The 15254-nt window shown below is 37.8% G+C and overlaps 1 protein-coding gene across 3 annotated transcripts in view; it reads right to left on the bottom strand.

Moving 5' to 3' along the window:
- Positions 1 to 15254, bottom strand: part of MET (MET proto-oncogene, receptor tyrosine kinase) — a 92401-nt gene that overhangs the window by 50407 nt on the left and 26740 nt on the right. For all 3 annotated transcript variants that reach the window (XM_027731067.2, XM_027731065.2, XM_027731063.2), the window contains exon 3: positions 8782 to 8973. In XM_027731067.2, coding sequence (XP_027586868.2) covers positions 8782 to 8973 — 192 coding nt within the window. The remainder of the gene's footprint in view (positions 1 to 8781; positions 8974 to 15254) is intronic.

Here is a 15254-nt window from a genome sequence, read left to right as displayed (position 1 = left end):
AATAAAATGGTAGGTACAATACAACAAAGAAAATTAACTTAAAGCAGTACATGATAGATAGTTATTTTAACTGTTTTGCAGCAGCGAAAAAAATCCCAAACTGATAAAAACTTAGGAATTATTAGAAAAGGATTAGAGAACAAATCAGAAAACATCCTGCTGTCACAGAAGTTCATGGCTTGCCCGAAACTTGAAATCTCTGTGCAGTTCTGGTTGCCTCCTGCCAAAAAGAACATATTAAAAAGGGAAAAGGTTCAGAGAAAGGAAACAAAGATGATCAAAAGGCTGTAATGAACAATGACTGAGTATGGCAGATGTGGAATCTGTGAAAAAGGAATACAGAATCATGAGTGAGTAGAGACTGATCATATATTCGTTTTCTACGACTACCTGAAAGGAGGTTGCAGCCAGGTTGGGGTTGGTATCTTCTCCTAAGGCATAGGACAAGAAGAAATGGCCTCAAGTTACACCAGGGGAAGCTTAGATTATGTATTAGGAAAAATCTTTTCACCAAAAGGGTTGTCAAGTATCGGAATAGGCTGCCCAGGAAGTGGGGGAGTCATCATCTCTGGGAGTACTTAAAAGATATCTAGAAGCAGCACTTACAGACATTTTTTAGTTGTGGACTTGGCAGTGTAAGGTTAATGGTTGGACTCAATGATACTAGAGGTCTTTTCAATCCTAAACAATTCTCTTATTCTATGATTTTACTCTAATAAAAGTACTAAATACCATCAAAAGACAAAATCGAGACTTCAGTTCAAGGCAAACAAAAGAGTATGACATCCTACCAATACGTCATGACCTATGGGACTCCTTGCCAAAGGATGTGAATGCAAGAGAAATACACATTTAAAGGGAAACTTCACAGGTACACGGAAAATGCTAAACAGACAAAACTCAATAGCTCAGGAAATTGAGAGAAAGGAGAACAGTTGGAGATTTGAAGCAGAAGGCATTAGCTATGTTGCCTGGCTCCCTAGGCATCCACTTGTCAATACTACTGGAGACAGAGCACTGAACTAGATGGACCCTTTGTTTATATACATGTGGCTCTTCTGATGTCCTTAAAAATAACTCTTCTGAGAATCACACTGAATATCAGTAACTACAATGTCAGACATCCTACTCAAAGCAAAAACAAAATTTATGTCCCTCTATTTAGAGAAAAAACCCCAAACAATTACGTTATCTTTCACCATAGCTCAAACTATTTCCATGAAGATAACAGCCAACAGTTAATTAATTACTATATTAATTAACATATTCTTTATATTGGAAGTCAGTGATCACTTAGGTTCGTCTGTGCATAATATGGCATAATATGTGCATAATATGACTGTAATCATTTGAGTTGAAAAACAGGATACAACAGCTTCTTTTACAAATTGTTCTGATGCTCAGTTCTGCTAGTCAGCAGTATTGAATTACAAATGTTACTGTCTAAATGTTGAAATATCTTCTGCAAAAATGAGAAGCCTTCTTAAAGGAATACCATCTAAGTATCATATTGTTATTTTTTCCCTAGATGTCTGGCAGGTGTATGCCATTATCCAGCAGAGATAGGCTCAGGGTTAACTTTATTGTGCAACGCCTCAAATGCCCTGGGATATGCAGCATAACCTTGCAAAGGGCACATATGTAGCTCTCTAAATGCTGTATATCATTCTAATCCATGGAGAATATAATGGATCTCCTCTGAAGACTATAAGCTTTTCTACTTGAACTGAATATTAAAACATATGTGCTCTCAATACATTATTTGGCACCAGGTGTTAATTTTAATTTGACTATATGGATTTTGCATTATTCAATATTTGATACTTTTTTGCCTGGGAGAATCAAGATATATTTTTTTACCACAGAAAGAATTGCTATCATAAATGTTAAAAGTTGAGCTATAGATATGAAAATGTTACTTATCAAGAGTTTGCCACAATTTTCTGTTAGCTTAAAAATTATAAAGACGGAAGAATTGCAGCTATTCACATTCCTACAGATGCCCATGCACACAGTTTCTGCTTAGCCTTAAATAGGTCAGACTGCTAGTATCGAAAAGCCAGATGAATTGCTGGGCCACTGAGGCAGGACACTGAGGACAACTTTTGCAATGACTCCATAGGCATCCCATCACTCTTTCTTCACCCTAGCTCTGTAGGGTTTAAAGTCCATGCTTATCTATCCCTTGACCTCCTCACACTTGTTTCAAATATGGTTTGCCATTTGCACTGTTTTGTTACAGCTACGTTTACCTAGAGGGACAGGAACCAGATCAAAAGGAGTTTGACAAATTCAAAGGTGCATAGTCTTCTAGCACACTACAGTATACACTGGATTTGACTGAACACACTGAAAGATGCAAAGTTCTGTATTTTCTTTGCTCTGTGTCAACTCATTTTGCTGACAGGCACCATGGCTTTCAGCCTTGATTCCTGGAGTGGTGATGTCTTGCTGTTTTGCTGTTTGCAAGAAGAGAGCAATGCTGAAGGCTTGGCTCTCTTCTTGTTGAATTCTGGGACAAATTTTTCCAATCCCTGAATGCAGTTACAAATAAAAAGCAGATGTGATTATTTTTGTCTATATTAATTTCTGTAGCATGCATTATGTTCCCTGGCATGTAATCTATGAAAGCAGATACGACATATACCAATTTCCCTTTTTTTGGGGAAATGAGATGTGTGTTAAAGCTTGGTGGTGGTGGTGGTGTTTATTTTTAATCATAAGTATTCCTGGGAAATGAGTGTGGCTATCAAGTGTTCTATCCACTTGGATGTGAAAGCCAACAGATTCGTGCTCAGTGTGTGAAAATTTCCCTAACTACTGATCTGTAAGAGCCCCATCCCTATTCCTCATCGGACAGAATCAGGGACACCAAAAGGTTAAGGAAACCCCAAAGAAGCTCTTCATCATTCAAAGTGGAATGAAATTACTGAATTCAGTGTCACAGCATACTATGGAGGACAAAACAAAAATAAATTCAAAACCCAAAAAGCAATACTAAGGAGAAAGAAGTCCATAAATGACTATTAAGTGTCAAATACGGGTGCATTTTCCAGCTCTGGGAATTTCTGGGCCACTGAGTGCCAGAAGCTGGAGGGTGCTGGAAAAGGTATCACTGTGTGCTTTTACTTGCCTCATACCTCTCCCTTATTCATCCTAGCCTCTGCCAGAACTCTGCTCTTTGAACATTTATTATAACACCATACACCCTTTCTTCGCAAAAAATCTGGTTAAAAATACTGGCATATAACAGGTCTCCAGAATAAGGCTTACTATTAATCTGTATTATTTCACGTCTAACAAGTTCAGAGAGCTCCTGAGGATGATGAGTGGCCTGTTGTCTGACATGCTGTAGTCCAAGGATGCCTATCTGTGCCATCATGCTTTGGTTTTTGTGCCCGAAGCCATTTTCTCTTCAGAATCTGTTCAGACATGACAGTGCATTACCATGTTTTGCTAATGCTTGGCTTCTCAACTAGAACTGGCTCATGTCCAGCCAGATTGGACAGGACTGCAGCCAGCATGTGGCTGACAGCATCTCAGGGAGTTTGTATGCCCACGGGAAGACCCTTTCCTCACCTCCAGAAGCAACAGGATGAATGTCATACTGCACCACTCCACATGCAGCCCAGTGCAGCCTCACTGTACACTGAGTTTCACTGATACAGTCAGAAGGATGAGATGGCCCCGCTGCCAAAATTGCATCTATAGAGAGTGGTTGCCCATTGTAGCTGTAAATCGTACAGTAAAAACTCCTCTAGCCCCTTTTCCTCAAGAAGGTCACCAACAAGCAGTGTATTTAGTTGGGTGTTACCTTGGTGAGGCCAGCTTGAAGCATAGGGAGCACATGCAGTATTCTGCTTCCAAACATAGTGTTAGGCCAAAATCCAGCCTCTGCATACATCAGCAGCATCAATCTCTTGTTCATGGTTACGGGTTTTCAGCCGTGAGCTTTTCAGAATAAATCTTGTAAAACATTCCCATACCTCACACTTCCCAGAGCTATCACAAAGATTTCCCCTTCCTGAAGAACTTTGCTCTTTTCTTCTTCTCTCATAAGCCACTGTCTGAAATAATACCAAGATTGAGGCAGGAAAGAAAAAAAAAAAAACAACTGAGCAAAAATAAAAGATATTTTATCTCAATATATCATGAGGTGTTTGGTTTTTTTTTTTTTTTACAAATTATGATTTCCCAAAATACTGGCTGGTAATGAAAACGTCTTTATCAGTTGTGAGTTGTATTCTCAGTGCAGCTTCTTTGGCTCGAGCAGAGTAAGGCTGCTTACACCAGCTGAAAATCTTATTCCTCCGCTACAGCGGTGTGACTGGGTGCTGTTTTCTAATGAAGTAACCACTGTGAAATACCTGATTCACTTCGCACCCAACAGCTGTAGTTTCAGTCTGTGTTCCCAGTCACAGTCTGAAAACAAGCACAATAAGAAAGGCCAAAACAGCTGCAACTTCTCAACAGAAAAAAAAAAAAAAGAAGGGAGAAAAAAAGTTTGTTTTCAGGCTCCAGCTTAGGAAGGAAGTAAAGCCATTTTTCTTCTCTGTCTCATGCATGTCAGCTGTCTTAGAAAAATTATTACTGCTCTGTTTTGTAACAGAAACTCCACAATATTTGGTAAACTACAAACTCTAGGCTATTCATGGCCAAATACAGATTTAACATTTCTGATGCAGCCAAAACATGCTCAGTATGTGAATGGGCTGCAGTACTCTCCAGGAGAGATTTGGAATTCACCTCCTGGCCCCAATTATCCTCCTTAAAAGAACTCATGAATCTTCTGTATTTGGACCATCCATATTGATTTTATTCTAGTTCTACATTTGGCTGAAAAAAAGTAAACATTTAGTGAAGGAAGCTGTATTTACTTTCCTGTATTAGAGCTTTCCAGAGCAATTCAAGTGAATAATTCTATTTTATCAAACTAAAAACACAAGTAGGATAACAACAGGTTGGATAAAACATTCCTTGGTTGGATAAAACATACCTGCTTTTGCATTCTGAATATTACTGGTTCTTTAGAAGACTTTTTTTAAATAAGTGAAATGTGGACTATGTTCTCGGGTCATTAACAGAGTTTTAATGGGTAATGCTATAAGCTTTGGTGGAATCACTTGCAAAGTTAGGAACTATTAATTCTGATACATTTCAAAATACATCAAACCCCCAGAATCTGGTAGCCATCACCTACAGGAGGAAAAACATACATGTTAAATCTGCTGAATTTTTCAGCAATGCTGTGCTGTAGTCATGTTGTAAAGAGATAAAAATGGATGGAGACAGAAATAAAGTTGGAGGTGAGGGGAGTGCAGGAAGACAGAAAGTGATGAGCAGAAGAAATGCAAAAGGAGATGGAAAAGTGGCAAGAAATAGGAAAGAAAGAAAAGACAGAGAATCAAGTGGTTGGCTGCTGATCAAGTATAAGCAAGTATAATGGGGGAATATGAGAAACATTTTCCAAAAAATTTCTCTCAGGTTGAGGATCAATAGATTGCTGCTGCACTTCCTGGCTCCAACAGCACAGATTTGGAGCTTCACTTCAATTTAGGTGACACAATTACTACATTTTAAAGATATTTCCCCCCCCAAAACATTTCTTAACTAAAGGAAACCCTAAATTAATACAGAAAAAATGTGATTTAAACATTCATTATTTTCACCAAACTGTTCCATATTTGGGCACTGCAGGGTGCAGTTGTCAGAGACAGAGGTACTGTACTACTATTTCTTTTAATCTCATGAATGGCTGCTAGTACAGAAACTTATGTCAGAAACTAAGTTGTCTAAATATAGTAAGGTTTGGAATTTTGAAGAAGATACGAGATGAACTGGGTGCACTGGAAGGGCTGAGCTGATTTTCTAATTTTAGAAACCTATATGAATATTTTTTTCTTTTGCTTTTAACTAGTTGGCATGAAAATATGTTCTCAAGATACTAACACAATACAACCAGTGTTAAAACAGGTTCCCTGATAGGTAGAATTCTGTAACTAATTTTCTCTGAAAGCATGCCCGTGTCGGAAAGGATATAGTCAGCTCTGAACAGCTACAAGGGGAGTGCGCAAGAAAATTCAGTATTTGCTTGTACAAAGAGCTAAAAATATGAGTGCAAATGACTGTGCAAAAGTGAGATGCGTAATAAGCGAACAGCTGAGGATTCTTTGCAATAAGTTCCAGTAGATTTGTGAATGAAACAAAAAAGAATATAATTACATTTCTTTGCTAAAAATCTGTGGAAGCATTTGGGGATATCTTTTTGATAAATTAAGTCATTGTTAGATAATCCTGATTTTTTTAAAACCCATTTCACTTAAGTAATGGTCATATAATAGCTCAATTTTTAACGATCTCCATCTCATTGCAGCTAATAGCTATATTTCCATAGAAACACCACAAATCTGCTTTAGTTGGGCATTTAGTAATGATTGTGTTTGAAATCACTTCCTAGATAACTATTAGGAAAAAAAAATGAACAAAAAAATGTAAGAGAACATTAAATTCTGGAAAAATCTGTGTCTGCTGTATCCTACAGATCTGGTATCACTTCCAAAATCACTTAAAGGCAAAACAAATACTAACATTTTTATTTGGAGGTCGCATCATTAAAGGTAGTCAGTCTGCTTATTCTCTGCTGGTTGCACCCAACACTCAAAGAAAGCGATCCTACTTACTACAATATGAGCCCAATGCTGACTTCCCCCTGTAGCTCAAGCCAATCTGATTCAATGATGAGAATACTTCTGCTAACAGCCATGCAGTTTACACAATAGCCTTTTCTTTTGATCTGTAACTGAATGTGGAATGGGAAATGTATTCTGGAAATATTTAATTGTTCTTTGAGTTGCGTAAACATCTGAATGAAGTGTGTGGTGCAGGACTTGAATGAATAATTTAAAGAACATTATAAATAAGAATAATGCTCCCTTGCGCTTTCTACCAAACCTTCCTAAAAGCTTTGTGACAGCCCAGAAGAAATGCTGCGAGTAAGAGAGTAGTTGTTATTAACTGTATTTTGTAGTAAGGAAATTACTTCAGAAAGGTTAAACAAATTGCTGATGTTTGCTCTGTGAATCAGTATCTGCTTTTAAGAACAGAGCATAGTTTGGTCCTGTGCTCAGTGTGTAGCTCTTAGCATTTGCCTTTCCTGCACAAAAGACAAACTGCAGCTTAAAGTTACCAAGCTCATCATGGGAAGTGCAGGAAAAACTGGCAGATTTGTCACTGAAAGTTTTGTTTTCAGGGAAAAGAGAAGTATGATTTTCCCCACTTTTTCATCTGTTCTTTGTGGCAAATCACTTTGACCTTCTTCCCTGTAGAAGCATTACAGAATTTGCGTTATACTGCAGGCTCTGTGTCCAGCCTGTGCAGAAGACCAAAGGTACAGGATTCCTTTTATCCAGACAGGGTGCATAAACTGGGGACAATATGTAACCCTATTTACTGCATGTGGTAAGGACAGAAAATGAGGGGAAGGAAGACAAGAAAGAAGAGGCTTGTTTTCCTGAAAGGTTACATGTGCCCAAGTGTTTTCTAATGGAAGGTTATGGGAAATGGGAAAACTGGAATGACATAGCAACTAACAGCCTTCACATCAGGTTTCAGATAATGATGGTTAGGGGACAACACTACCAACTTTGATGACTCTCTGTAGCCTACAGAGCAAGAAGGGCCAAAGACTGCCAATACTTCAGGAAGCTCACAAGAAGACAAATAATAATGGCAAATTAAAAGAACACAGGTCCTTGGGTGCAGGAAGGATCCAGGTTGAGATGCACATCCAGGCTGGACTTTGTGGCAGTTGGAGAAGTCAAACACTCCAAGGAGGTTACTGCAGGATGATAGTGCTTGAAATAAGATGGGTGTATAGAGGGAGCCCCTGGTGATTTCAAAGTATTTTGTCTTTGTCTTCTGGTGTTTAATTTTGACTGCCAAGTTTTTAAATGGCTAGGCTCTATGGGTTCCATTTATTTCATTAGTCACCTACAAAGAAGTTGTGTAGTACAATTTACCTGTCTAGATTATTTAAGTACTCAGTGGACAGAGATAGACTACTCAGCAGGGTGATTTACCACTTTTTATGGAAAATGTCTTTTAGGACAGGAAAAGAACAGAGTGAGATGGGAGTGAGCAAGAGCCTGAAAATCTAAGACGCATTCAGAGAAACTTGAAAGTAGGTGGAAAAGGAGCTAATCTCAATTCTACAGCTGTGAGTCATAGGCTATGGGTATAAAAGCAAGGAATTTGGTGCCAGAGGAGTGGATCAGTATATAGAAACAACTAATGCTGAGGCTCCTGCTTCTACAGTATAAGCTGTCTTGGCATTTTACATTGAATAGGTTTAATCTGATCCTCTAGAGCAAAGGACCCATATGAAGTGTATTTCTGAAGCTGTTTGAACCTTTCTACCCCAGCTGGGGTTGGATCATATTTGATATGTATCCAAGACAGAGCTTTCAGTTTAGTTTTCTTTGAAAGAACTCTTGCTCATATGAACCAAAACTGCTCTGTGAACTGAGCCAGCTGGACTAAGTGGATATCATGGTAAAATTTGCTCCACAACCATTGCTTCAAACCACAAAATCCAGGTAAACACTTAAAATGTTGAGCGTTCCATTAGGCTATTTGTTTATATTCCAGAAGTTGTATTTTATTTGGTAATTTCAATTTGTTAATGCCCTGTTAAACTGGGGGTAATAATGCTTCTCACTTTTCACCATCCTGCTAAACTCCAGTATGTTTCCTTTATTGTGAAGTTATTGTAGTAGTATTTACCTGTATGAAGCGGCCCTCTGAAGTTCCCAGATTAGCAATGGTGAGGTTCTGTTTGGTGAAGACAGATATCGAAGTCAGCAGGACACTGTTGAACTGGCCCATGAACAAGTCAACCCTCTGCAGGGGAGTCGTAACTTCTAAGCGATATTCATCATCTTGTGCTCTGCAGTATGAAGCATTTCTTGAAAAAGCCTGTTTGAAAATGAAGTACAGATGAGTACTGTCTTTACGAGTAGTAACAGATCTTTGTCAGAATGAAGTCATTTAGCATAAACGCATTTGACCAAAAGGATTTTAAATGTTTCAAACTTAATTGCTCCATCAGTTATGATGTTCCATGAAGAAGGCAACAACTTCTTAATGTTTAAGGGAATGTTTCTTTTAACTTTTTTTATCATCTCTGTTGGAATAAGACATTGGGTCTTTATTTAACTAAACGATATGAGCACATATATCAAGGTATCCTTTCTCTTAGTGATTTCCTTAATACTGCTTGTCCAAGAGTCTCAGAATTTTTGTACTGCAGAGTCTGCCCAGTGACACATTTGCTTCTGAACAAGTTTCCTAGAAAAAGATTCTCTAAAAACAATGCAACTTTTTGCATTAAAACAACAATTTCCTATATTCTTCTATTCTATTTTCACCACCCTTTTCAGAGATAAGACATTAAAGTGGAGAAAAAGAGAAAGGAAAGGGAGATAAGTCAGGAAAAAGATGTTTCTGATTGTATGTTTAAATGAAACTATGGGAAAGCCAGATTTTTTTAATTACTCAGACTGTTGTATCGATCATCTATAGTTCATGCACTTTTTCATCTGATCTCTATATGTCTTGAGTATACTACAATAGCTGCTGCATTTGCAGGATTTTCTCTTTCATTTTGGGAATAGAGATTACACAGTTTTAATCTGCATTGGAAAAATTCTTGAACAATACACTCTAAGTTATCTCTCAAGAAGAATATAACCTCCTGACAATCCAGTAGTAATCTATTAACTCATAATTTCATTACTATTGATACTACATCATCTGTTTTGGTGAGATCATACAGATAATAATCAGGAACCCCCAAAGGATCTCTAACCAGTTTAAATTTGGAAGTCATCTAGCATGTTTCCACTGTGACGTACTTTATGAATAAACATGTAGGAAGATTATAAAGGATCTTATGGTGGTTCCCTCTGTTAAGATCAATAGTGAACTTCATTTTTCCTATTTTTTTTAATTGATTTGGTTTTTGTCACAAACATGTTTTAAAAAATCTATTAAAAAGCTTGAATGAAACCTTTTCAAGACAGTCAAGAGTCCACTAAATTCAACAGATTTGCATCATCCCCTTAAAGAGCATGTCGGAGTAAAATTTTTTGTCTTGTTTTCTAGATTTAGATGTCTTTCCCTCAAAGTACTATAAGAAAGCAAGCAATGAACAAAGAATTCCTTGTTGGAATAAAACCCAAGGCAAGTTTCAAGGCATTGAAAATGCTACCAAAAAATGTTCAACCTAATAGCTCAGTCCTTCGCTGTTGAATTGTGATGTTTCTGAACTGAGAGCAGCAACAGCCCTGGTGGGTGAAGTTTTCTATAATCCTTGGGTATTGCAGTCAGGGCTAGTGCCAGCTTTTCTAAAGGTGCCCTGCCAATTTACTGTATCGTTTAGGCGAAAACCTGCATAAGAACACATGAGCAATTGAAATCTCTGTGCAATGTCTTAATGATACAGAAAGAGGGCTTCTAAATTAGACCTGGTACAGCAGTGACTTAACAGTTGCACTATCCACATACTAAAGGGTTTGCTATATTAGTCTTGTTATTAACTGTTAATATACAGTGTGTTTTATTCAGCAGAAACTGAACTAATACTTTGAACTAGGAACACTGAAAACACTTTAAGTGGTTTTTAACCCAGTATTCGACTGGGTTAAATCATCAGTGGGCAAATCTAGATTTTCTTTGTTTTGGCCACCAAACAAGCTAAAAGCTGTATTCTTTTGCACTTATGTCCTACCCAGGCTAAAAGTATTTCTGAAACATCTGTACAAAGATTACTCATACAGTGAGTATGAATAGTTCAAGTGCAGAAAGATGTACAGTTTTCATGCTTTTTTGAAATAAGGCAGATTTCTGATTTTACACTCCCCAACTTGGGATCTCTGCTTTTTCCTGTAACTCCTTTTTTTCCATAAGCAAATGAATTTCGGGAGAGAGGTTCCTGTGCTAATCTACCTCCTCCTACATAGTCATTTCAGCACAATTCAAACATCCTATCATACCGCCTCCTGAAACCCTGTTCAGGGTCTTTGAAAAAAGTGGTTAGATTTTCCTGCTTGCCCTGACACCATTCCTAGCTTCTTCAAAGTCAGCTCAGCCATAAAGTCAGCTCAGCCTTCCTCAGAGATGCCATAATTTTGGTATCGGCTCAAGAACCTGCAGATTGTTACACATATGGTTCTTACAAAACTCAGTGCTTCATGGATTAACCATAATGTACAATTAGTTGTTCAAGAAATAGGAAGGCTTTGATCTTTGAGCAGCACTGAAGAGATTAAAAGGCTACTTAGAAAATGAAAGGAAGATTGATAACAGAGAAAACATCGGCAAAGAAGCTGCTTTAAATTAACACTTTTAAGCCTGATTCTCTTCCTTCCTCCCACCCTCTCACCCTCCCTCTCAGTACACATAACTATCCATTTGGCTGTCAATGTGGAAAAATAACTGATGTCAGATGATGCACCCTGGATACTATGCCAAGTTCTAGTGAGAAATCACACAGCTATTGAAATGGACGATTAGAGCATGGGTAAGTGCTTGGGTTCAGCTATATTGCTCCTCTTGTAGGACAAGAGGTGCCAATTGTGCGTGTGATTCATGGTGAGGGCTTTGTGAAGCTGGCGCAGGTGTGCCACTGGAATGCAATGAGGTGTGAGCAAGCCCTGCCTTACAGCCGTGTCCAGAAGGGTAGGAGATAACTAACACTATCATATTTGTTCATGGGGAAGTTGAGGTGTTTCAGAATTTACCCTTGATTTGGTCCACAGAAGACAGATATGCCAAAAAAGTCTCTAGACATCGCTGAGCAGAGCTATCAGGAGCTGTCACAGTTTTGCAATTAACTAGTGGTTTATATTTCATATTCAGTGACCATAAAGTATTTCAGACAGAGTTGCACATTTGGAGCCAAAGGTGCAAAATGGAGAGGAATTCTTACAGACATTAATGAAAATCTCAGAAAAATACCCAGTTAGGTCAGCGTCAGAAAAATGATTCCAAAGTCTAGTTTTTAGTCTGAATACCACACTAAGGGGGTGGGTGGGATCAAAATTTTATCCAAAGATGTTTTTGTGAGCTTTTCTGTTACTTGCAGTGACTGTAAATTGGAGAAACACTCCTCCAGGCTCATCCTTCTAAGAGCTGACCAAACCCTGCTCCTCTTAGTTAAGTGCAGTGCTCAATTAGAAAGTGTTATTGTATGTAAAGTCTTGATGTTATGATTCATGTCTTGAATAAATTGGAAATCAATGACTTCATCACTGTAGAACATTTCATACTGTCTTGCGAGCCATTTGTAGGACATCATTAAAAATAAAATTTAATTTCAAAAATTGGAGAAATGGTCTGAAAGTAACTAGGTGATATTTCCTAGTGTCAATCATAAAATACTACAGTTATGAAGAACAATTCAAGTGAAAGTAGGAATATGCATAAGTCTTATTCTCTGATGGTTTGTTTATATAAAAGCTTTTAACTTGTTGGCTGTCAGGATTCAAAATCATAAGTATTAACTTTTGTTTTCTGCTATGAATTCTGGGAGTCTCCCTCAAGAGAAGTGGGCACTGACAAGTAGTAACACTGTTTCTCCTTTCACAGAATCAAGAAATACTTTAGGTTGGAAAAGACCCTTAAGATCATCTCTACAACATAACAGTAGGGGGAAATGAGCTACTGCTAAATGAGCTGGATCCAGATACCTGCAAATGGCAAAACCCCTTTTTCAAAGAAACTGCTGTAGAGTGAATGAATAGATGATGCTACATAAATTGGTTCCCAAGGCAATTAAAACCTGAGAGAGTGTATAAGTTACTTATCCCTTCTGTTGTGGAAGTTGGTGAATTAAGATGAATAATAAAACTACAGGTTTCAGGATTGGGTCCTGTTGGAATCAAACACATAATGGTGAAGAATTTACAGGTCCAGCAGACTCTGAACAGGAAGAGTAAGAAGGAGGAACACAGAAGAACCTTATCAGATTTTCCTCTCTAAATATTCTTGTGTATTTTCAGCCAATACAGTTTTGGTGTTCTGTAATACACTTGAATTTTCTGAGTAGTTTGCAGTATTTCTCTTCAGGTGAGAAGTACATGTGCTCACTGCTTCTCTCCATGAGAAATACAAGAATGGCATTCTGTCCCCAATAATTCAGTTAAGCCAGATTGTTGCCTGAGGATGATAGTGACTTGATCATCATCATGGTACTTATGATTCTTGTGATCCTAGGGAAGGAAAAAACAAATAATATTGAATGGTTCAATTTTGCCAGTGGACACCAATTCATATGGTAAACAATTCCCACAGAAGAAGATCCACCATGCTTCTGATTACTTCTTGACCAGTGAACGACACCTTGAGGGTGTGTAGGTGCTGTGAACACATCTGGGACAGGAGACTGGGTTTTCTGTTTCTAAGAACTTGTGCTGAGGCACTGAAGCTTTACTCTGAAAGTTAGAAGAGTTGTTTCCTCTTTTTGTTTTAAACAAAGAATTGTTTTCTTATTCTTCCTTCCTCCTCTTCCCAATATTCCTCATTTATTTGAAAGCAATTTGAAGATTTTTTTTTTATAAAATACAGAGAAAGTAAATCCCTTTCTGAGACTATATTTTTTTAAAGAACTCCACTGATGTAAAATTTTACATAGTATCATTCCACTAACTCTTAATAGTGGTTGCTCTGATCTACTTCACTGCTAAAATGAGATGGGGGAAGAAGTTACTGTACTGATGCTTCACTTAAGGTAATAGGTAAAAAACATCCATGTTAAATGCAATTAGTTAATACAAATTAAGATGATTTCATGTTCTTTTGTCAAGATCATTCAAAGAGTTATTTGCTTTTGTCATTGAACAGTACTGCATTAGTTCTCATAATCTGGTTAGTGCATTAGCACTAAGTAAATCCTATTGATTCAGCAGATAAAATGGACCTAAGTAATCTTTGTATTTTGCTGATTTCCCTTATATTAATTTAGCATTTAACTCAGCATACAGATTATCAAAGGAGAGGTGTTGACTAATTACATATTTTTAAGAAATAAAGTAATGCATCGGAGATGTTGTGCTAATGAAAGCAGTTTTGTTGTACACTTATCAGGTGCATTTTTCATAGAGGTCCTTGGTTACATGTAAGCTGTGGTGAAATAGAAATAGCGTTATCCAAAGATAACGCTGAGTGTGGAGGCTCTTATTCCAACATAGCATTGCACAACAACTGCATGTCTAGCCAAAACAGTGGTGCAAGAGATGTGTGGGACAGAAAGAAGTCCAGAAACTAGGTGAAAATCATGCAATTTGCTCTGATTTCCACAGGCTCTGTATAAAAGCACGGTAATATCTGCCTTAAGAAAATGAAGCTCTTACTATCACTTCCTACAAGATCAGTCCTCTGGTATTTTTTTGTTTTCACATACCCTGTAGACAGTGCAAGTAACATTTTAATATGACTTACACTTGCTTTCTGAACCATTCATGCCATGGATCTTCTTCCTCAGCATTTTTTTTTTAATTTACTGTGGGATTTAATTTGGCTTTACTTGTGTGTTTGGAAATAAGGAGTAATTCCACTCTGATGCAAAAGCTGTCTGAGATCAGAAACCCACATGTCATCTAGAAAGTTTAAGTAACACAACTCTCTCCTGGATAATAATTACCTACTGTTGCTTTAGTGAGCAATAATGATGGCCAGATGTGGTCCTGACTCAGAATAAGTAGAGTAAGTAGGGAAAGTGCTGAGGTAAGGTGGGTGCTGAGCAAGCTGAAAGGAAAATGTCTGCTTTGTCAGGACTTATGTGTCTCTCCATTGTCTGGCAGCAGAACCCAAGGAAAATTCTTTGCTCACTTTCATGTGTCAACCACCTACCAAAGCCAGGTGGGATGAATCCAGACTTAAATCTGCACGCAGTGCACTGCACAGTCAGCTTCCCTTTCTTTGGAACGTGAAATTGTGCATAAAGAAATCCAAGCAGATCTTTCAGAAAGGGTTGACACTGTCTCATTGCAAAATAGCCATCGGCAGACTAGATGGGAACTTAATCTGGGGCAAAGGAGTCTTAGAATTTGGTCTGAACTCAGGAAAAGCAGCTTAATCCGAATATTATACATCTCTAGGGAGTGTCCTTAATGTTACATACCTACCAGTATACATTTTGGACATCTCTCTTGCGCAACTGCAAAAGTTCCCAAATTTGCAAGGTGACATAGGATAAG

Source organism: Pipra filicauda, unplaced genomic scaffold (genome assembly GCF_003945595.2).
Source record: "Pipra filicauda isolate LSUMZ 115617 unplaced genomic scaffold, ASM394559v2 scaffold210_size2929891_pilon, whole genome shotgun sequence".
Taxonomy (NCBI): Eukaryota; Metazoa; Chordata; class Aves; order Passeriformes; family Pipridae; genus Pipra; species Pipra filicauda.
The sequence above is the reverse complement of the archived record's forward strand: the minus strand, read 5'-3'. Positions and strand labels throughout refer to the sequence as shown.